This window comes from Enhydra lutris, unplaced genomic scaffold, assembly GCF_002288905.1.
Source record: "Enhydra lutris kenyoni isolate GAN:26980312 unplaced genomic scaffold, ASM228890v2 scaffoldscaffold45, whole genome shotgun sequence".
NCBI classification, from domain to species: Eukaryota; Metazoa; Chordata; class Mammalia; order Carnivora; family Mustelidae; genus Enhydra; species Enhydra lutris.
Window position 1 is genome coordinate 12,115,549 of NW_019154129.1, and position 21,329 is coordinate 12,136,877.

General features: G+C 53.4%; 1 protein-coding gene across 4 annotated transcripts in view; it reads right to left on the minus strand.

Moving 5' to 3' along the window:
- The window catches only part of LOC111156141 (mahogunin ring finger 1), a 54,751-nt gene extending 39,193 nt beyond the window's left edge, over positions 1-15,558 (minus strand). For all 4 annotated transcript variants that reach the window (XM_022516816.1, XM_022516814.1, XM_022516817.1 and 1 more), the window contains exon 1: positions 15,364-15,558. In XM_022516816.1, the coding sequence (XP_022372524.1) occupies positions 15,364-15,451 (88 nt within the window). In that variant the 5' untranslated portion in view covers positions 15,452-15,558. The remainder of the gene's footprint in view (positions 1-15,363) is intronic.
- Positions 15,559-21,329: the final 5,771 nt, after the last annotated feature.

Consider the following 21,329-nt stretch of genomic DNA (forward strand, 5'->3'; position numbering starts at 1 on the left):
CCTCCTCTCTCTCTGCCTGCCTCTCTGCCTACTTGTGATCTCTCTGTCAAATAAATAAATAAAATCTTTAAAAAAAAAATTTTTTTTTAAGAAAAAAAAAAAAAAAAAGAAGAGTCAAACCAGACTGGGGACACTATATCCAGTGACCAATGTCTTCACACAACAGAGGGAGATTTGGACACAGAGGCCCACACAGAGGGAAGAAGGCAGCGTGACTAGACTACAAGGTAAGGGGCACGCAGAGCTGCCAGCAGCCAGGAGGCAGGAAGGACGACCCCCTAGAGCCCCCAGAGGGACCAACCTCTGTTGACACCCTGACTTAGAACTCCCAGCCTCCAGAGCTGCGAGAATAAACTCTGCTGTTATAAACCATTCGCCCTGTGGCGCTCTGCACTGCAGCCACAGGACACTAACACGGTTTCCCAGGCCTCTAGACTAAGTCGGTTCCCCCATCCCACACCTGAGCCCTGAGCACACTTTCACCTCCGCACAGACCACAGATGAAAACTGTGTGGACCTGAGTATCTGACACCCCCCACCACGAGAAATGAGGTTCTAAGCTGTTCCCCATTATGTCCCTGGCACACTTAGGCCCCAAATTCAGTTTTCGTAAAAATCAATGGATAAAAAGGTCAGCTTCAAATAAGAGAGCTCACAGCTTTGATGGGGAACCATGAGAGTATCTCTCGCCTCTCCCAAGATTCCTGATGTGGTGCTCACTCTCTGTCCCCCATTCCTCTCTGGCACAGACAACCCAGAGAAAAGCCCAGGTGGCCATAGGGCCCGGGATTTGGGGGACACTCAGGCCATGCGTCCCGCAGGCATGGCAGGCACATCTGGGCACCCGAACCTATGTGGGTCCTTCCTGGAGCCCCCAGAAGGAATTCTGAGCCCTTCAAACTCCAGGGCACACCCGGCCCAGAGGCGTGTGTCGTTGCCGAGAGCCGCAGCCCCGGCTACGTGCACACAGCCCTGGCTGCCCAAGCAAACAGGCCCGGAACCAGGAGTCCAGCTTGGGGGCTCGCGCCTACAGGGAACACTGGCAAGGGCATAACCCCAGCCGTTACACTCAGGGCCAGGAACCAGACAGAGCCAACCCCAGTGAGAGTCAGGTGGGGACTAAATAAACAGAACACTCCTGATTTTATGCGATACCAAGCAGCTGCTAACGGGAATCAAACACACTTGGATACACACATGGAAAGACGATCACGGAGTATTTATTAAAAACACAAGCTGAAGGTGTTCCAGGTTCCCATTTGAAAGGTTATCTGCACACAGCTGGGTGCACATAACATAAGTTGTGAGCACACACAGAACGTTCAGGAAGGACGCACACGAAAAGCTGCTGAGAAGTCAGTCAGGACTGCAGGCAACAGGGACAAAAATGCAGACATTCTCACACCTCCCATCTCGCCAGATAACGACACGGACAAGCAGACGGAGGCTGTCACTAGATGGGACCACATGTCAGGTAAAAGGAATGCGCCAGGTCCCACGAGTCAACACGGAGCAGATGCACAACGAGCAAGACTCCCAGGGCAGTGGGAGACCGTCTCGCAGGGAAAGCAGCCGTGCAGCTCTGATGTGGAGCAGGGGCAATACAGGGGCCACAATGGGGCTGCCCTAAAGGGAGATGCGACAGGAAAATGGGAAGCATGGACTGTGAAAGGAGGGCATTTGCTCTTATCTCTGTGCCTTCCTAGGTTTCTCAAATGCTCACGTTTTTTAAAAGGGAACTTTTTTTTTTAAGATTTTATTTATTTATTTGACAGAGAGAGAGCACAAGCAGGGGGAGCAGCAGAGGGAGAGAGAGAAGCAGGCTCCCCACTGAGCAGCGAGCCCGATGCGGGACTCGATCCCAGGATGCTGGGACCATGACCTGAGCCGAAAGCAGAGGCTTAACCATCTAAGCCATCCAGGCGCCCCTAAAGGGGAACTTTTAAAGGAAAGGAAGAACTGAGGACCAAGGAGGCGTGTGCGCTCGTGTGTACACGTGTGCAGCATGTGGTGTACACACCCACAGGTGTGCACGTGTGTCTGGGTGTGTGCTTGTGTGTATACGTGGGCTTCTGTGTGCGTACAGGTAGTTTAGGACCCAGATGAGCAGGCAGAGCTCTGAAGAGGAGGGAGAGAAAAGCAAGGAAACATCATGAAGGGCAGAAACATAAAGCAGACAGACTGGAAGATGGAAGGAGAAGAGAAGAGAGTCCCGGCCCCCTGTGTCTTAACCCCCTGCCCGGCCTTCCCTACTGCCACACGGGGACAGCAGCCAGTGGTGTCACCTCATGGCTGACTACAAAGGGCAGCCGTCTGCACACAATGAATGAGCCTCGCGGGAAGGCCTTCCCAATCAGGCCAGCTGAAAACCCTTCTAAGGCCACACTTGGAAGCCGGCCAGAGGCCACGATTTTGGCCCTGAAGCCCTGGCTAGGCGGCAACGACACGCTTGGAGATCACACCACCTCAGAGGAATTCGGCCGGTTCAGCTCCTCTGTAGGGAGGAATTCAGACTCCACCCTACTTACAAGCATCCAGGTGACCTGGAGAAGCAACAGGTGGCCAGCCACCAAAATAAAGACCAAAGGGAGGAGACCTCCCCTGGAGGCCTCCCCGAGTTCCCACACACAGCTGTTTTCCTTCACACATGTGCGTCCGATGTGGATGGACATGCGTGTTCCTCATCTTTTACAGAGGAGGAAAATCAAAACCATGAGGCTCCCTTCGGGAGGCTGCTCCAGTGATGGCCGGCTCTGGGGCTGTTCTGTCTGTTCCCCTTTCGTTTTTTTTTTTTTTTTTAAGATTTTTATTTATTTATTTGACAGACACGGATCACAAGTAGGCAGAGAGGCAGGCAGAGAGAGAGGAAGGGAAGTAGGCTCCCTGTTGAGCACAGAGCCTGATGCGGGGCTAGATCCCAGGACCCTGAGATCATGACCTGAGCTGAAGGCAGAGGTTTAACCCAATGAGCAACCCAGGCACCCCCATTGCCCTTTCAGATGTCTGCTCGTACACATGGTGGACCACGTTCATCACTTCCAGCCCCCACATGGAAACACTCTCAATTACATAAGCGGATTCACCCTGCTAAGAGACGAGGCACCAGGACAAGCTCTCCAAAGCACACAATGATCCACCCCCAAGTTCCTAGAATGTCCCAGGAGGCAGGCGAGGAGGGGGAAGAGTAAAAGGGGGACCTGGAAGCTCTCCCAGAAGACACCTGCTCAACTCACTCCCCCCTTGGCTACACATTCACAGATCGCAAGTTTCATCAAGACCAAAGTTTAAGACCCTGCTACAGACCAAATGTTCATGTCTCCTCCAGATTCACATGCTGAAACCTCACCCCTAACACCATGGTACCGGGAGCTGGGGCCTTCAGGGGTGTGACCAGGTCATGAGGACGTGCTGAGGGGTAGACTCAGTGCCCTTATAACAGAGGCCCCTGGAGTCTCCAAACCCAGCCACGTGAGGCCATGAGAAGACAGCTGTCTACGAACCAGGAGGAGGCTCTGGTCAGACACCGAACACCTTGATCTTGGACTTCCCTGGTTCCAGAACTGTGACACAAACATATGTCCATGGTTCATAAGTCACCCAGACTGCGGCGTTGCTAGAACAGTGCAGCTGGACTGGGTCTGAGGTCCAGAAGCATGTGAACCAAACCCACCAAGCTATGGGACACATACAGAGAAAGAAACTGAGCGGTCTTCAGCCACCACCATCACAGCCAGTGCTGTGGGGCAGCTCGTGGCTTCATCACCAGGTGATGTAGCCTACTGTTCTGGGTGGTCCCCAAGGGGCCTTCTCACAGTTCTGGAGGGATCAGATTAAAACACAAACTGGGATATCTATACTCAAGCCCTGACCCCTTCGGAACCCCTGCCTGCACCCTGGATCCTTGTGGAGACTCAGGCCTGACATTCTCACCTCCTGCAATTCCCAGCAGTGGCTCACCTTCCTCCCAGCCTCGAGTCTCTGTGTGGTTGCAGGTAATGCAAGACATGAACAATCAGTTCTAGGGGGTGCAGGCTCCCTCCGTGCACTGCAGATGCTCCAGACCTGCGACACTGATTCCATCTCCAGCCACACACATCCCCATGCCTCGACCTCAGGGCCAGGCCCCACTCACTGCCCCGAAAACTAGTGACTCTGCTCTGTAATGCCCACCTCGCCTCACCCAGCACCACCTTCCGGGCCTGTCCCCCAGAATGCTGGAGCTTTCTCCACTCCCTGTGACCAAAGGGATGCTCCCACCCTGCCACTCAGTAGAAGGCTTCCTACAACCTCCTTGCGAGCCATCTGTCTACCCGAGAGAAACCCTCCGGCCTCCACTGTCTTCACAGTGGGGTCACTGTTTTTCTTCCCTTGCTGGTTGGTTCACACTCCAACCAGGGCGTCACAAGTTTGTCCACCATCCTGTACCCCAGTGGCCCCCACCTGGCCTGCACACAGGAGCTTCATAAAAATCGGCTGAATGAACAGAGGTGGAGGGTGGATGACACCCTTACTACTGGTTGGCAGTCAAGGAAACGGGAGGCACAGAGAGGTCACGTGACCTGCTCAAGCCCCAGCACCAGGCAGAGGTGGTGTCCTCAGAGCAGCACACTCAATTATACCAGCCCCTGTGTGTCCCTCCCACACTACCCAGCAACTCTGTAATTCCTGTGCACACTGACCGGGTGACCTAAAAATTCAGCTCAATCCTGACACTACCCACCCAGGGACAGCACCAGATCCCACAGATTAATAAGAGCTCAGCCCCACGCCAGTGCCCTCTCCTTTCAGATGCCAATCCCCACTCCAGCTGGTCACCTGTCAACTGGCTATAAACTGGACATTCCCATGACCCCCAGTTTGCTAGAGCAGCTCACAAAACTCAAGGTAACGGTTCACTTACTAGACCTCCAGTTTACTATAAAAGTAGGAGGAGGAGCCAGATGGAGGAGGCCACAGACAAGGCACGTGGAAGGACACAGGTGCTTCCCAGCCCTCCCTGAGGGCTCCACCTCTTGGCGTCTCACTGCGCTCACCAACCGGAAAGCCATTCGAGCCCAGCCGTTTCGGGTTTGCATGGAGCCTTTGTTACACAGCCACGGTTGACTGAAGCACTGGCTGCTGGTGACCCTCTCAATCTCCAGTCTCTGATCACAAGGCTGAGTCCAAGGGCAGCCAGGACCCATCTTTAGGTGCTTTCCAAAATCTCCTCACTAACATAACATAACATAACACTCAGGTGTGGTGGAAAGGCTCATTCTGAGTATCAAGACTCTGATTTCACTTCTACCACTCACCGCTTAGGAAATCCCAAGGGTTTTAGGGGCTCTGCAACAGGAACAGGTGAAAAACAAATATTTATTTCTTACTATAAATCACAATGTCCCTGCCAGGTAAGCCATGACATGACTAAAGACTGTGCACAACCCCCCCTGCTAAAATACACAACTGGTCCTGGGACACTGGGCACGCGTCCTGCTCAGCAGCCCCAGTAGGGGGAGGCGGAGAGCCGAGCAGGAATGTGCAATGGCTGGGGACAGTTCATGGACACCAACAGCCCAAAATTCTTCTCATTCTCTACCAAGACAGATGTTCCCGGTTACCAGCTTCCCGAATCCAATGCGGCTAAGCCCCGGGTGAGCCTGACAATCCAATGAAAACATCACAGTCCCCACAGAGTGATCTCAGGAAAGAAAAGCATCTTCAGGCTCCTGAGGCTCCTGAAACTCCTGGCCAGGTGGGAGGCCCCACAGCCTGGGAGCAGGTTCCCAATCAGAAAGAAAAGACTGACCCCAAGGGGGTCCCACCCATCTCTAATCACCCTGCTCCCTGATTCCTGGGCCAAGGTCCTGCCCATAGCCACCACAGCGCTTCTCTGTGCAGCCTAGGTGACCTAGGGCAGGCTAACCTCTGTGGGCCTCAGTGTCCCCATCTGCAACATGGAGGCCTCAGTGAGTAACACAGGACATCTCAGGCTGTCCTAAGGATAAAAGTAGCCGATAACGCAAAGGAGCCTTGCACAGGTGAAAAGCCACCTGATAAACATTTCCTTCCCAGCCCCACTCCAGCATGAAGGCCTGACCACAGTGGAATCTTGTTCAATAAAACCTCTCGATCCCCAATATCACAGAGGGAAGAACAATGAACTGAAAACAACTCTAAGCAAAGATTCCGGTTCACAGAGTTCCAGAGTAAGTGGCTGCAGCCACCTTTTCTTGGGAGAAGGGGTCCTGCCCTTTTCTGGAAACAGCTTCCACCACCCACTGGGTGGGCCCCGGCTGCCACCAGATCGTGCAGCCCCCATCCCCTAGACACTGCTGGCTGGTCAAGGTGGACACCTGACTGTGCAAGACCAACACGTAGATTCTCTCTCCCATGGAACTGAACCAGAGACCAAAGGACTTGGTCCTTGAGGGCCCCAGATGGGGAGCAGTCAGCTTTGGGAAAGTCACAGCAGAAGGATGCTGAGCCCAGAGGGGATGAGAGGCTTTTGTGTTCAGATGGCTCCCACTTCTTGGCTTCCCACCCTTGGGTTACAGAGACCCACCCCGCACCAGCCTTCCAGTACTTTCCACCTCCTGCCTAAGCTAGTCTGCATAAATGCCATAGCAACAGCCAATTTCCAGAGAATTAAAAATGTAATAAACAGCACTTACGAAAGAACTCCCACAAATCAGTGAGAAAGGGGACAATCCAGTGTGAAGAATGCACAAACGATTTCAACAGACACCTCACAAAAAGGGAAGAGAAATGAACGGTGATTTGCATATGAAAAGGTGCCGGGACCTCACTGGTCATCAGGGAAAAGTAAACTCAAACTCAATGAGATTTCCACAGCTGAAGTTAGAAAACAACAAATCACAAGCAGCTGACGCTCCCCAGCGCGGGTGAGGACGCACAGCAGACGGGCCCTGCTCAGCAGATGGGAATGTGAATGGGCTCAGCAGCTCCAAAAACCTGCCTGCAAAACCCACTGTAGCCGAACACACGCGCCTCAGGGCCCCACACCCACTGCGGGGCGCCAACGTGACCAGACACGGGTCCTGGGGGCGTCAAAAGTCGCGAACACCAAGAGTGGCAGCTGCCAGGGGCTGGGTGCAGGGGAAGGGGGAGTCGGTGCTGAAGGGCACAGGGTCCAACGAGTCGAAGAGAAGTGATGGCGGACGGCTGTACAACAGGGTGGAAGCGCTTCATGTCACCGAACTGCACATTTCCAGGGTTAGGACAGTCACTGCTGCATGGATTTGCCCACGATTCGGAGAAACATGGACCCCAGGCAATCTGACTCATGGGCACCAGGGCAGTCACGGGAGGGTCTGGGGCAGTATTTTCCCTAAGAGCCCGAACTGGAAATGCGCCCACTGCCCCTCCACATGAACGGATGAAGACGGCAGAGACCAAACCGACTACAGACCCCCACAAGCAGCGTCAGGGCCTCTCATCACTGAGTGTGGAGCAAAGAGCAGCCAGTTACTTAGATCAGACCAGAAACAGGCGACAGCACCTGCGCTGGAGTCGGAAGGGGTTTCCAGGGAGAAGGGAGACAGAGATTGGGAAGGGGCACCAGGGTTTGGGGGGCGGCTACTGTTCTATTCGACATGTTCACCATGATCACCCATCAAGCTTACACTCTGAACACTTTCTAAATGCCCGTGACACTTCGATGTTAAATATATATATGTGGTCCCTGCCTTACAACGGTTCCACACACAAGCTTTAGACTTTAGGATGGTGCAAAAGTGACAGGCATTCATTAAAACCCATCCTTCAAACTGTGAATGTGGATCTTTCCGGGCTAATGATCTGTGCGTGGGATCGGTGGGATCCTCACTCTGGACGCGGGGCAGTGGCAGGAGCCCCAGCTCCCAATCAGCAACGCAGTCACCAGGGTGTACAACTGACACTCCCCACCCTGCCGCGCCTGGACCACCACTCTGTGCTTCCCTTTCAGTACGTGTTCAACCAATTACACGGCCATCGAACACTTATAAAACAGGCTTTGTGTTAGATTATTTTGACTACCTGTCGGCTAATTTAAGTGTTCTGAGCACATTTAAGGTTGGCGAAGCTAAGTTACAATGTTCACTATGGGGGCGCCTGAGGGGGCCCAGTTGGTTAAGCATCTGCGTTCGGCTCAGGGCATGATTCTGGATCCCAGGGTCCTGGGATCGAGCCCCGCACCCAGCTCCCTCCTCGGCCGGGATCCTGCTTCTCCCTCTCCCTCTGCTCCTCCCCATGCTTGTGCTCGCTCACTCTGTCAAATAAATAAAATTAAAAACAAACAAACAGAAAAACAATGTTCAGTAGCTTAGGTGTATTCGATGTATTTTCGACTTCTGGTCACTCCAGCTTATGACAGATTTATGGCCACACAGACCCATCGCGAGTCAAGGAAGATCTTTGTATGGGTGTACACACACACACACACACACACACACACACACACACACACGCATTTCGTAACCCATGAACCAAACACAATTCCTTCTTTTGATCCCCCCTGGAGGCCCCCAGGGAGTCTGGTCACTCGGGGACGTCACGTGGCAGGAGGGGCAGGAGGTCTGGATAACAGAAAGCTGCAGTTATCTGAACAGGGGATGCCAGGGCCACCCGGAGGGGACCAATATAGCAGTGCGCCTGCCCTGGGTGCAGGCACCCAGGGCCAAGTGGGAGGGCCCGAATCAGTACCAGGCAGGAGCAAAGCACAGCAGAAATCCCTGAGACGGAGATGGAGGCATGTCCCAGCAGGCACTCCTCAAGCCTTGTGCCACCTCCTGTTTCTCTGACTAAGCAAGCGACGGACTCCGTGCCGAACGCACCCTCTCCCACGCTGTTCCTTACCATGCGCTTTACTGCCCATGGCAGAGGCCGAGGGCCTCACTCCTCCTCCCTCGCACTCCCATCCTGGTGGGACGCTCACCCCCTCAGACACACACTGGGGCGGAGCCGGGCAGACGCAGGGGCAGCTGGCAGAATAACAACTGCTTGGTTATTCACTGAGGCCGAATCAGGCGCTACACGGAGCAGGGGTTGCCTGTGACACCATCCGTCCTTTTATGGGACACCATTCGTCCTTTTATGGGACACCATTTCATGGAATAACACAGAATCGTGAGGCTGGGTGACAACACAACCATGCAGAAATGCACACAGGAAATGCCAAATGGAACACGGTCCCACACAAATGTCTGGTCCCAGCGGCACTGGGTTTGGGAGGAGAGGCAGACGGCAGTGGTCACTGCCTGCCGGGGTCATCCAGGAAGCACAGGACATCCTCCAGGAAACTTCTGGGCCTGCTGGAAAACAAAAGTTGGGCAGGGCGTGGTATCACCCTGCCCGCTCACGTGGACTCACAGAGTCCCAACAGTAAAGAGGCCTGGGCAACCAGAGGTTAACCCCAGTGAGTCAGGGAAATGGGGCCAGAGAGCAAGCTCCTGGCTCAAGGCCACAGACCAGAGCCAGACTCAGGCCTCAGGACTCAGAATCTAGTGCTCCTTCCACCGCACCTCTACTGTGGGGAGGTGGAGGACAGAGGACTGCTCCCAGGTTCAATCTCATGTGCTAAACTAATCCTCACTTGTCCATGTTTGTGGATGGGTGTGTTGTAAACACTAAAGGTCACCCCACCTGTGAGGAAGAGGACACACACATGCACACCCACACCCCCCTATCCGGGCAGGGGGGCCCTCAGCACCACGGCTGACTAGGGAACGGCAGCAGCCACCTCCCGGCGCGGGGATGAAAGGCCCACTGGCTCTGCCACCAGACAGCACAAGCTCAGGCCGTGTGGGCTGCGGAGTCGGCGGGAAAGTCCAACAAACCCAGGCCAGGGAGGCTGCCAGGAGCTGGCTGACAGCCAGGTTATGTTCAAGTCAACAGGGGGTGACAGCTTCTCTACGATCCCCAGAGGAACTCTGAAAGGGCCCCAGAGTCGCTGAGCCCCGACACACGCCCGGAGCTGAGTAAAGGATGCGAGACCTCAGAAACAAGCACACCGAGCCCCCGGCCTCTCAGAACCCCGAGCGCAGGCAACACTCCGACAGGGACCCGTGGGACCTCAGCTCCCTGGGGCCCCAGGGCCCGGGCGCCAAAGCAAGCTCCTGAACCCCAGCAACTCTGGGCTGCGGCTTCAGGGAACAGGTGCTCAGATGCCCACCCAGCGCAGCCCACTTACTACGCTTCTTGTTGCCTTTGCTTTTACCTGAAGTGTAACAACTGGAGCTCCGAAAACACAGTTTATTTATGCAGCAAGTCCAACGATAAAACCCAAACCAAGCTGACGAGAACAGAAGCACAGAACTAGGTCTCATCGGTGAACAGCACAGGACGGAGACAGGACAGGAGCCCAGCTGAGCTGCCCCACACTGGAGGGGACGGTGCAGGTCCCTGAGCAAGAAGGTGAGCCGCCTGTGAGCAGGAGGAGCCCCCTTCTCTCCACCCCCCACCCTACTGCCACCAACCCATGGGGCCCAGCACAAGCTCCCTCCCTTGGAACAGGGATGGCCGGGAGACCCAGAATGCCCCCAATGACAGAGACTGTCCTCTCTCATCTGAACACCGGCCTCGGCTCTTTCCTTTAGATACCAAAGAAACGAGTCCGAAAGGGTATACCCAACACAAGTGCTCACGAGACGTTCCTAGACAGCCAGCAACACAAAAACACACACCAGAAGTCTGGCTCTCACCTTGGGCCCCTCCATCACATGGCAGGAGACCCAGGAGTCCCCGGACCCCCACCCGCCACCCCAAGGGGTCAGATGCAGCCCAGCCTGAGCAGCCCGTACATGAGGGAGATGGGGCTGGTCTCCTTCGGGGCCTGTTGCACAAGTACTTGTTACTCGCCTACCGTACACCCCAGGCTCAGATGCCACATGACAAAAGGCTCCGTCTGACTTCTGGTTCCTCCACCACAGGACGGAAGTTTGGCGTCACAAGGAGAAGGCTCCGGTAAGGAGGAGGAGCTGAGAACACTCTGCAAGCACACGCGCACACACACACACACACACACAGGGTTTAGGTCTGGGGCATATCTCGCCTTCCCTCCCTCCACTGCCTGGGCTGGTAGGCCACATGTCTGACCGCCTCCCCTTCTGACACTTCTCCTGGGTGACCTGGTCCCAGCACGACCTCCCTCCAACACAAGGGCAGGGCAGGCGGCATCCTCAGAGACACACGATTAACAGGAACAACTCCAGCAGGAGGTGAGGCTGTGGCAGCAGCTGCCCACAGCCAGGCCCTCCGTGGGGGCACGTGCTACACTCCGGGCCCCTCCTGCAGGTCTGTACCTTCTCTTTACGGCTGAGCCACAGTGTCCTCACTCCCGCTCTGACCCTCGGCTGAAGACAGGCCAGCTGTGTGATCAGGGCCACGCAGTACAGAATTAAACCCTCATATTTATGGTGAACTCATATTTTACAAAAGTGCAGACGTAGCTGGATGGGACAAGAATAGTCTTTTCAACAGATGATAATGAAATAACTAAATATCCACATGCAAAGTAAGAACACATAGTTTTACCTGAAACTACACATGAAAACCTTACCTCAAGACGGATCCCAGTGCTTGCTTTGGCAGTATATACAAATACTGGAACAAAATGGATCACAGACCCAAACGCATGAGCTGAAACTGTAAAATTTCCGAGGAAAAAAACACAGAAAATCTTTGTGACCTTGGCCTAAGCAAAGATCTCCTAGATATAACCCCAAAGACATCAACCACTAAAAAGACTGACAAACTGAACTTAACCAAAACTTAAAACCTGTGACCCTCAGAAGACACCATTAAGAAAAATGAAGACAAGCCAAAGACTAGGAAAAATGTTAGCAAGTCACAGAGCTGATAAAGGAATTGTATCATTGTACCCAGAATAAGGAAATGTTACACCTGAGTAAGAAGACAAACAATCCAATCTTTAAAAAAATGAACAACAGACAAAAACAGGGGCGCCTGGGTGGCTCAGTGGGTTAAAGCCTCTGCCTTCAGCTCAGGTCATGATCCCAGGGTCCTGGGATAGAGCTCCACATCAAGCTCTCCGTTCAGCAGGGAGCCTGCTTCCTCCTCTCTCTCTGCCTGCCTCTCTGCCTACTTATGATCTCTGTCTATCAAACAAATAAAATCTTTAAAAAAAAAAAAAAGACAAAAATAAACGTCTGGCACCTGTGCCCATGCCGTGCACGCTCTGGCTCGCTCGCGCGCGCGCTCTCTCTCCCCCTCTCTCACACACACACAGAATACAAATGGCTGATAAGCACGTGAAAAGGTGTTCCACATCATCAGTCATCAAGGAAATGCAAATCAAAACCACAATGGGATACCACTTCACACCCACAAGGATGATTATAGTGAAAAAGGTAGACAACAGGGGTGCCTGGTGGACTAGGTAGGTAGAACATAGGGCTCCTAATCTCAGGACCTTGAGTTCAAGCCCCATGTTGGGCGTAGAGCCTATTAAAAAAAAAAAAAGAAAGAAAGAAAGAAAAAGTAGACAATAATAAGTGTTGGCAGGCGAGAATTCTACCACTGAACCACCAATGCTCATTATAGCCAAAAAATGGAAACAACCCAACTGTTGACTGGCAAATAAAATGTATGATATCTGTACTGTACAATAAGGTGCAAGACACCTGTTACAACAGGGATGAACTTCAAAGACATCATTCCAAGTGCAAGAAGTCAGATGCAAGAGAGACTACATGTTGCATGATTCCTTTTTTATGAAGTGTCCAGAGAGGGCACAATTTAAAGACAGAAAGCAGATCAGAGTAATGGGATGGGGGCCGGGCAGGGGCACAGACGGACTGCAAAGAGGCACCAGGAAACTTTGGACGGTGCTGGAAATGTCTAAAACCTGACTGTGGTGACCGCTGGACAATTCTGTATGTTTACTGAAAGTCAACAAATCATATGTTTACAATGAATGCATTGTATGGCACACATTTTATATCTCAATAAAACCACTTAAAAAGTAAAATGAAAAAATAAATACAATGAAAACAAAGCAAATGTTATTAAATTTAAGCTAGATACCTTTGCAGTACATGCTCAAAGTTCCATAAGCAGAAGAAAACTGGACAGGATGTGCATCCCCATGTGCACGCATATCAAATCATCAGTGTGTACACCTTAAACTTGCACAACGTTATGTCAATTTTATCTCAAAAAAGCTGGAATGGACTGGACAAAATTATAGATGTGTTTTTAAAAATTAGCATCTAATCATTTTTCTCTGTTTGATATTATCAACAAAATTAACAGAGACCTGAAAAGATACTTTCTCATCAGGTGCCTGAAGGCTCCATGGGGCCATCCCCTAAAAATCATCTGAACCCCCCCGGGGCTCCCCAGTCCACCCTTGGGGAAACATATGAAAGTACTGCTAAGAACATTTCTCAGACCGAACCTCCCTGAGCAAGGTGGCCCGAGGCACAAGGAAGCCGAGAGGACAGCTTATGGACTGGACAGGTCCAGGAGAGCACAGCTGTGGTGCTCTAAGGTAGCCTACGACATTCACCGTGGGCGCCAGACCCAATCGATTAGTTGTGGCTGACCGGGGTGTTTGTTAATGGATTCTGAAACCAAGTCCAGACTTCGTGTCAAAGAGTGTCCCGAATGATTAGCAAGGTCTACCACACAGAATCTGAAAGTGGTATTATAAAGGCCTTGTATTTGTGATTTGTCCAAACACCCAGGCAAAGTGTGTCCTAGTCCCAGGTTCTATAGGAAATGCCACATTAAACTCAGATACCTCTGCCATGCCACAGGTAGGTGCTATTACGGCCTGCACTGGCCACCTAATATTCTTTTTAGGCCATTACAGCAATCAGTATTTTGAGGACTTAAGGTGCACTATTCTGACCAGTGTACAAGCATCAACCCACTGTAGAGATAAGGAAACTGTGACCCAGAGCGCAGAGCAGCTTCCAGAATGTCACTCAGCCTAAGAGGATGGAAGAACATCAGAGATGGAAGACGATGAATTCAAACAACCGCTTCAATCACATGTGGGGACGTCAGCCCACCGGCCTCCAGGGGATCCCCATACCCGGCTGAGCTGCCCCGTACTTCTGCCTGGGACATAAGCAGGCAATAAGTCCTTCTACCCACTTCTGGGTGTTCCAAAAACTGTGCTATCTCCACCCCCTCTATTTTCCCAGACACACCCCCTGTTGGACTTCCAAAATCAGGGCAGAGCGGTTCTCAAATTTCAGTGGACATCAGACTCACTTGAGAAAGGGTTTCAATGCCAGTTCCTAGGCCCCAGCAGGTCCGAGGCAGGGCCTGCGAGATGCACGTTGAATAAGCTTCCCCACTAGTGGCAGTGGGTGGTCCTGGACTACATTTGAAGGAAACCTGGCCTGGTGGGTGTCCCAAGGCCAACTGTGAGGTCTAGGAGACCCCCAGATCAGAACACATTCTTCAGAAGCCAGGATCAGGAGACCCAACTTCACAGTCTCCCTCATGTCCAAATTATCTGTCCTTTTCCTTCTTTTCTTTCCATGGCAAATGACCCCCATGAGAAGATGGAAAGGGAGGAACCCAAGCTAACGTTCTCGGTCAGGCCACACTCTTTACAGGCAGCAAAGCAGAGTGGGAACAAATCGACTGGGAGTCCAATTTGTGGTTCTGCTCCCAGAGACGCTTCCAACCAGCTGAGACCTTGGGCAAGTAACTTCCTCGCTGGTGTCTCAGGTCTCCCTGCCACCAAAAAAAAAAAAAAAAAAAGGCCAGAGAACCAGGCACGTTCCTCTCCAACCAGGACTCGCAGCCTCTCCCCCATTGATCATAATCTCCTTGGGCCGAGAGCCACTCCCCCTACCCACCCACCATATTCACAGGCACCAGGTGGTCAGAAGAGAGCGAAGCTTCTGTCCAGATGGCGCGGCGAGTGTTCAGAACCACTGGCCGGGTCGTCACACTAAGCCACCAAAGAAAGCCAAAACTGGCGATGGCGTGATGTCAATCCCTTTGACAATGACCACTTTGTAAGCACAAGCGAAGCGCCAGGCACCGTGCTAACCCCTCGCCAGCGTCGCACCAGGAACCTCAACCCCGCCCTAGGGGTTTCCCACTCAATCTCCCCTGTGTGCAGACCAGGGAGCTGAGGAGCACAGGGGCGAAGCGACTGACCCAAGGTCACCCCGCCGGAGGGGCCGGGACGCGAAAGCCCAGGGCCCCACCCACGGTCTGAGTGGAGGTCGCGCGGAGCCCAGGGCGGTGAGGCGCAGGGACGGCCCAGTAGAACCCACGGCCCAGTAGAACCCACCGCACGTCTGCGGGGCGCACCGCGCGGGCGCGTCCTGCCCACTCCGCGTTCCGCCCCAGGCCTCGCCCTGCCGCGCGCCCGGGGCCGCGCCGGCCGCTCACCAGACTTCGGCGGGTAGCGATAGGCCGAGTTCGCCTGGATGTCGATGTCCTCCACGCCCGCGATGCGGCGGCTCAGAATGGAGCCCATGGTGAGCGGCGAGCCGGGCCGGGCCGGGGCCTGGACGCAGGCGTCAGCGGCGTCCTCACGCGGACATAGCCCGGACCAGGCCACACGGACACTCGCCCACCGCCGCGGCTACCGCGGCCTCCAAGCCCCAACCCCCAGCTCGGCCCGGGCCGCGACGCCACGGCGGCCCTCCCCCCACCACCGGGCACGAGGCACCTCGGGAAATAGAGTCCCCTCGCTACCGAGGGCGACGGACTGCGCCGCAGGAAGCCCGCCAAAGAACTACATGTCCCAGGATGCCCTTCGCTGAGGCCCCGAGAAGATGCTGACCGGGACTCTGGGACAAACCAAATGGACCTGAATCCAGAGGGGAGGAACCATCACCCACACCGCAAACGGACTTTCCCTCTGCATTCCAAGCACGGCATTAACGTCCTTACTCTTTAGTCTCCTAATAATCTGTTCACATATAGATTCTTATAGGAACCCAGCGCCTTCCATTTACCCCCTCTCTGAAATATCTCCCTGAGCCACCGTGGTTCTCCCCACTTCCCAGGGTTGATCTCCTGCCCCGTCCAGAAGAGGGCACACCTTACCTGCCACCTGGCAATAGCTGGGAGGGAACCCAAGCCCAGCAGGAGTTGGGGTTCACAGGAAAAGCTAAGCGCTTCTTTTGGCCTTTTCCAGAACTCAAGGCTTCTCTTTAGCTCTACATCCAGAACAATTACTTTGAAGACATAATTATACAGCCCCACAGACCTCTCCCCATTTTACGTATAGAGAAACTGAGGCACAAAGAAGGGACGGCTGCATATGAGGTGCTGAAGGCAAGTTTAAAAAATTGGTTAGGGGGTCGCCTGGGTGGCTCGGTGGGTTGAGCCGCTGCCTTCGGCTCGGGTCATGATCCCAGGTCCTGGGTTCGGGCCCCGCATCGGGCTTTCTGTTCGGCGGGGAGCCTGCTTCCTCCTCTCTCTCTGCCTGCCTCTCTGCCTGCTTGTGATTTCTCTCTGTCAAATAAATAAATAAATAAATAAATAATCTTTAAAAATAAATAAATAAAAAAATAAAAAATTGGTTAGGATTAAAGGCCTGCAGTTTGCAATGTACTTTCCTGGCTTTTGATTCACATAAAATTCTGTAAGCAGACCCAGTGGAGATTATTTTCACCTGCTCTTCAGTTGAGAAAGAAATGGTCTCCCAAGGCAAGCCTGCTGTAGCAGGAAAGCAGCTGGGGAGGGCAGCAGGTGCTGAAGGGTCTCAAATGATAAATGCACCACATTCCACATTAAAATGAGTCCTGCACCTCTGGAGGCCAGAATCTGGTATACAACCTATTTTCAGGGAACCTGGGAAGCCAAAATTAATAAAAGAGGTGAAAGATTTATGTGCTTATGAGTAGAGTCCAGGTCTTGGAAGAGCCTGATTAAATCTCTGCTTCATAATCAAGATCCCCATTTACTGAGCACCTACTATGTGCCAGACATCATGTTAAGACAATCTAATTTTCTGATGTAGCTTTTATTTTCATTCCAAATTCACACACACACACACACACACAAGTGAAGCTGGAAGAGGTGAAGTACCCCACTTAGGCTGCACAAGAGATAAACGGTAATAAAGCTGAAACTTGTACCAATCCATACTCCTGCCATACTCCCCTGCCACTGCAAAGCAGAAACATTCCAATGTGCTAGCTTTCATGTCTCTTGCCACTAGGTGGGCCTAAAGACACCCCCCTCCCTGTGTGATCTTTCTTCCCTTATCTTTATTAAAATCACATAACAGTTATGTGTATACACATATACATATACCAACACTGAATTCAAATTACTGGCCTCCCTGCTTGGGGGGGAGGCAAGGAAAGTAGGATAGACCCTGATGTTATTGAAAAACAACCCTAGAGGGGCGCCTGGGTGGCTCAGTGGCTTGGGGCCTCTGCCTTCGGCTCGGGTCATGATCGCAGAGTCCCGGGATCGAGCCCCACGTCGGGCTCTCTGCTCAGTGGGGAGCCTGCTTCCCCCCTCTCTCTGCCTGCCTCTCTGTGTACTTGTGATCTCTCTCTGTCAAATAAATAAAATCTTAAAAAAAAAAAAAAGGAAAGAAAAGAAAAGTAAAACAACCCTAGAGCGTGCCTTCCTGGGCTAGGGCAGTCGTTTCCATGGGCTGGATGTTTGATTAAACATTCCTCTTAGTAGAGCTTTGGACTTGCTCTTCTGTGCTTATCCATGCCCCGCTGGGAGACAGGCCCTTTCTGATTTGTTATTAGTTCTACTGTCAACATCTGCGCTGATTCATTTATTTATTCAACAAATATTTATCATGCAGCTACTATGTAACAGGCAATGAGCCAGGCTACGAGCCAGGCAACTGGTTTCAAATGGAAGAACCCTAGATGTGGAGCACACAGGTTAATGAGGAAAGACACTTAAAAGGTTAACAGGTGCATAAATACAAAATGTGATGGGTGCTACAGGAGGATAGAGGTGCAATGAAATAATAGGGGAGATTTATTATTGATAGGGGTGTCAGGGAAGGCTTCTCTGAAGAGGTGACATTTAAGCCAGGATTTGAAATACAAATAAGAGCAAATGGGGTGGAGGGGGGCAAACTCTAGGTAAGTCGGTCCCAAGTTCCAAGCAGGGGAAACACTATGTGCAAAGGCCTGAGACTTCAAAGGGCTGAGTATGATCTAGGGGCTCAAAGGCCAGTGTGGTTAAATTCAAATGGGGGAGTATAGGAACAGAAAAGTGAAGCAGTGGCAAGACCTCAAGTCCTCTCAGTCCGCCAGCACTGGGTCTTTTGAAACAGACACTAGGCACAGTTAATGGGAACTCGGGCAGAGTCCCTTGGGTTCAGGCTTCTTCCTGAGCCTCCTGAGCAGGCAGGATCCTTGCCTATTCATTTTTGGGCTCCCAGAATCAGGCACCCAATGATCTGTGGACTATTTAAAGGAATGGAGGTGGAGGGGCACCTGGCTGCCTCCGTGGAGCATAAGACTCTGATCACAGAATTGTGGGGCTGAGCCCCACATTGGGTGTGGAGATAATAAAATCTTTTTAAAAAGTGGGGGGGATGGAGGTGGAAAGGAGGAGGCCAGAGCATGCTGGGGAGACTTTGGCAGGGCCCCCAACTTCCTAGAACTTCAGGTGAGATATGGGCACTACTAGAAATAACTTTTTGTCCCCCTGTCCGTATCTACTGGTCCCAGCTGTCGGGCCCCATCTGAGCTTGCTAAGAAATCCAAAGTCCACTCTCTAGTCAGGCTGATCCTGGATAAAAACAAGATTGTTTTTTCCTTTCCTGCTGCCTCTGGGAAAACAAGCAGGCTAGGGGTGCCATGGGGGCCAGAGGAGTAACCTTTGCTCCTACCAGCCTCACCTGTCCCACCCCAGTCAGCCTACTGGCTTGGAAGTGCTCCTCCGGAGCTGAACAAGCCGGGACAGGTAACTGAGTGTTGCTGGCTAAGGTTAGGGGGGAGGGGGAAGGTACTTCCTGTTTCCTTGAGCCAGAAAAATCCCCTAGTAGGCCCTGCCAGGGCAGTGCCCCCTCTCACTGGCCAGAAATGCACCCTCATAGTCTGCTGGGTACCTGGTCTCCAATGACTGGCAAGAGCATAAGGGGGTGTGGATTCCAGCCTGTTTCTTCATCAGTCAAACGGGGCTTGGGCTCCCTAGAGTGGTCTGGATGCAAGCAAAGAGGTGCATACTAAAAATGGTAGGTACACTGAGTGCCAGGCCCCTGCTAAGCACTGCCCGCGAATTAATCCCCTCGGCAGTCCTGGGATTGCTCCACACTCCTAGCTCAGGTTCTACAAATGAAACAAAGCTCAGGGCTGCAGTAGCTTATCCAACATCAGTCAGTAAGCAGCAGAGTTGACTCATACCCAGGTCTGGCTCCAGAGCTCACTTCCCTTCCAGCATGCCCTGATGCTGTCCCTGTGTAACAGGGACAGCAATAACCACTTTCAGAGCCACCTTCCTCGTGCTGGGCGCTTTATCCACATTAATTCAAGTTCATGATGCTTTGTTAAGGAGCGGGTCCATGCTTCACAAGACCAGAAATCTGGCATTATCGGGGTTTGCAAAAAATGGTGGAGCCTGAGTGATCCTGTGTGGCAGAAGAGACATGCCCCAGCCCCCACAATCCTGGGATCCTTCAGGCCCTGTCAGCCAGTCTCCCATTATCCTCCTCCCACTCACCAAAGCCAGAACCTCTGGAAGGGTTAAAGGACCCGGGTGGGGCTTCTCCCCACCCCTCCAGTGTGGCATAGTTCTCTCCATCCAGTGCATTTCCTCTAGTGAGGGGCGCTGAAGGGAGTGGGGGGCACTCCACTAGAAACAGACACATCCAAAACATCTCCTGATCTGGACTGGGCCCCTCTGCCACCATTAGGACCTCACACTAAGCCTAAAGCCAACAACAGATGAAATATAGGAAAACCTCCCAATGACCTTTAGCCCAAGCCCCTAGGGCCTGTGTCACTTTCTGGAGAGCACTTTCCATACTTCTACATTTCCCCAAGTCTACATCTGTCCTAGGGATTTTTTTTTTTAATATTTTATTTATTTATTTATTTGACAGAGAGAGAGATCACAAGTAAGCAGAGACAGGCAGAGAGGGGGAAGCAGGCTCCTCGCTGAGCAGAGAGCCGCTGCGGGGCTCGATCCCAGGACCCTGAGATCATGAGCTGAGCCGAAGGCAGAAGCCCAATCCACTGAGCCACCCAGGCGCCCCTGTCCTAGGGATTGACACACGATCCCAAACCGCCCTCGCTCCTTTCCCGCCCCAGACAACGCTTCTCAGATGTGCTCTCCGCAGTAACCTGGGCCGGGTCAGGGCAGGGCAAGAGAAAGGGCCCAAAGAACGGTTGCCCAACGGATGAAACTGGAGCCCAGGGAGCGCGAGGAACCCGGCCAAGGTCACTCAGAGCCGGGGTGACCGAGCCAGACCTCTCCCCGCTCCCCGGCCGGGATCCCGTTCCGAGCCCGTCCTGGCCCCGCACGCCCAACCCGCGACGTCACCCGGAAGCGGCGCGTGCGGAGCTGTAAACACAACCCGCAACTACCCCTTACCCGTGCTCCCCAGTCCCACCCCCGCCCGCCACGTGACGCGCCCCCGCCGTCCCCGACCCAGCGCCCGCCCCCGCTGCAGCCCCATTGGGCGGCCAGCTTTGTTTACCTTATATGGCCAGGTCCTAACACTCTGCGGCCGCTCATTGGCCATGGCGTGGTCTCACTCACCTAACGTCATTCGGGACAGTACGATGCAAATAAACCGGGGCATTCTGGGAATAGGAGTTCGGGGCCGCCCCGGAACTGGCTCCGCCAGGTCCTGGCGCCGGCATCTAGAAGCCGAGATTTCCGGCAGAACGCACGAGATTTTGCGTGGGAAAGTGGGAGCCCTGCGGGGAGGGCACCCCGAGGCACCAGAGCCTGCCCGCCTTGCCGGCTTGTTCGGGCGCAATCCCATCCCAAACGTTCCTCGGGTCTACTGTGTGCCTGGCCGAGCGCCAGGCTGGGAAGGGACCCGCATCACGAGTGGGCGCTGTGAGCTTGTGCTCGGGGCGCTGGGGAGACCGGAAGGCTTCCTGGAGGCGGTGGCTTTCTGCAAAGCCCTAGAAGGCACATTCATTCATTCAGTAAAGAAGTATTTATTGGCGCCTACTGTGTGCCAGGCCTTCGGGGCTGTACGTCCTAGTGCCTACGATTTGTGCCAAAATGTCTAGGGGCCCCCTTTCCAAGCGTGCGCCCATTCAACAGAGGGAAGCCAGGCACACCGGGCCGAGAACCCAGAGGGCCCGCGGACGCGCCCGTCCGCTTCCGCACACAGCAGGGGCAGCGTCCGGACACACCTCCCTGCGCCCCCCGGCCGGCCGCGGCGCGGGACTACATCTCCCAGC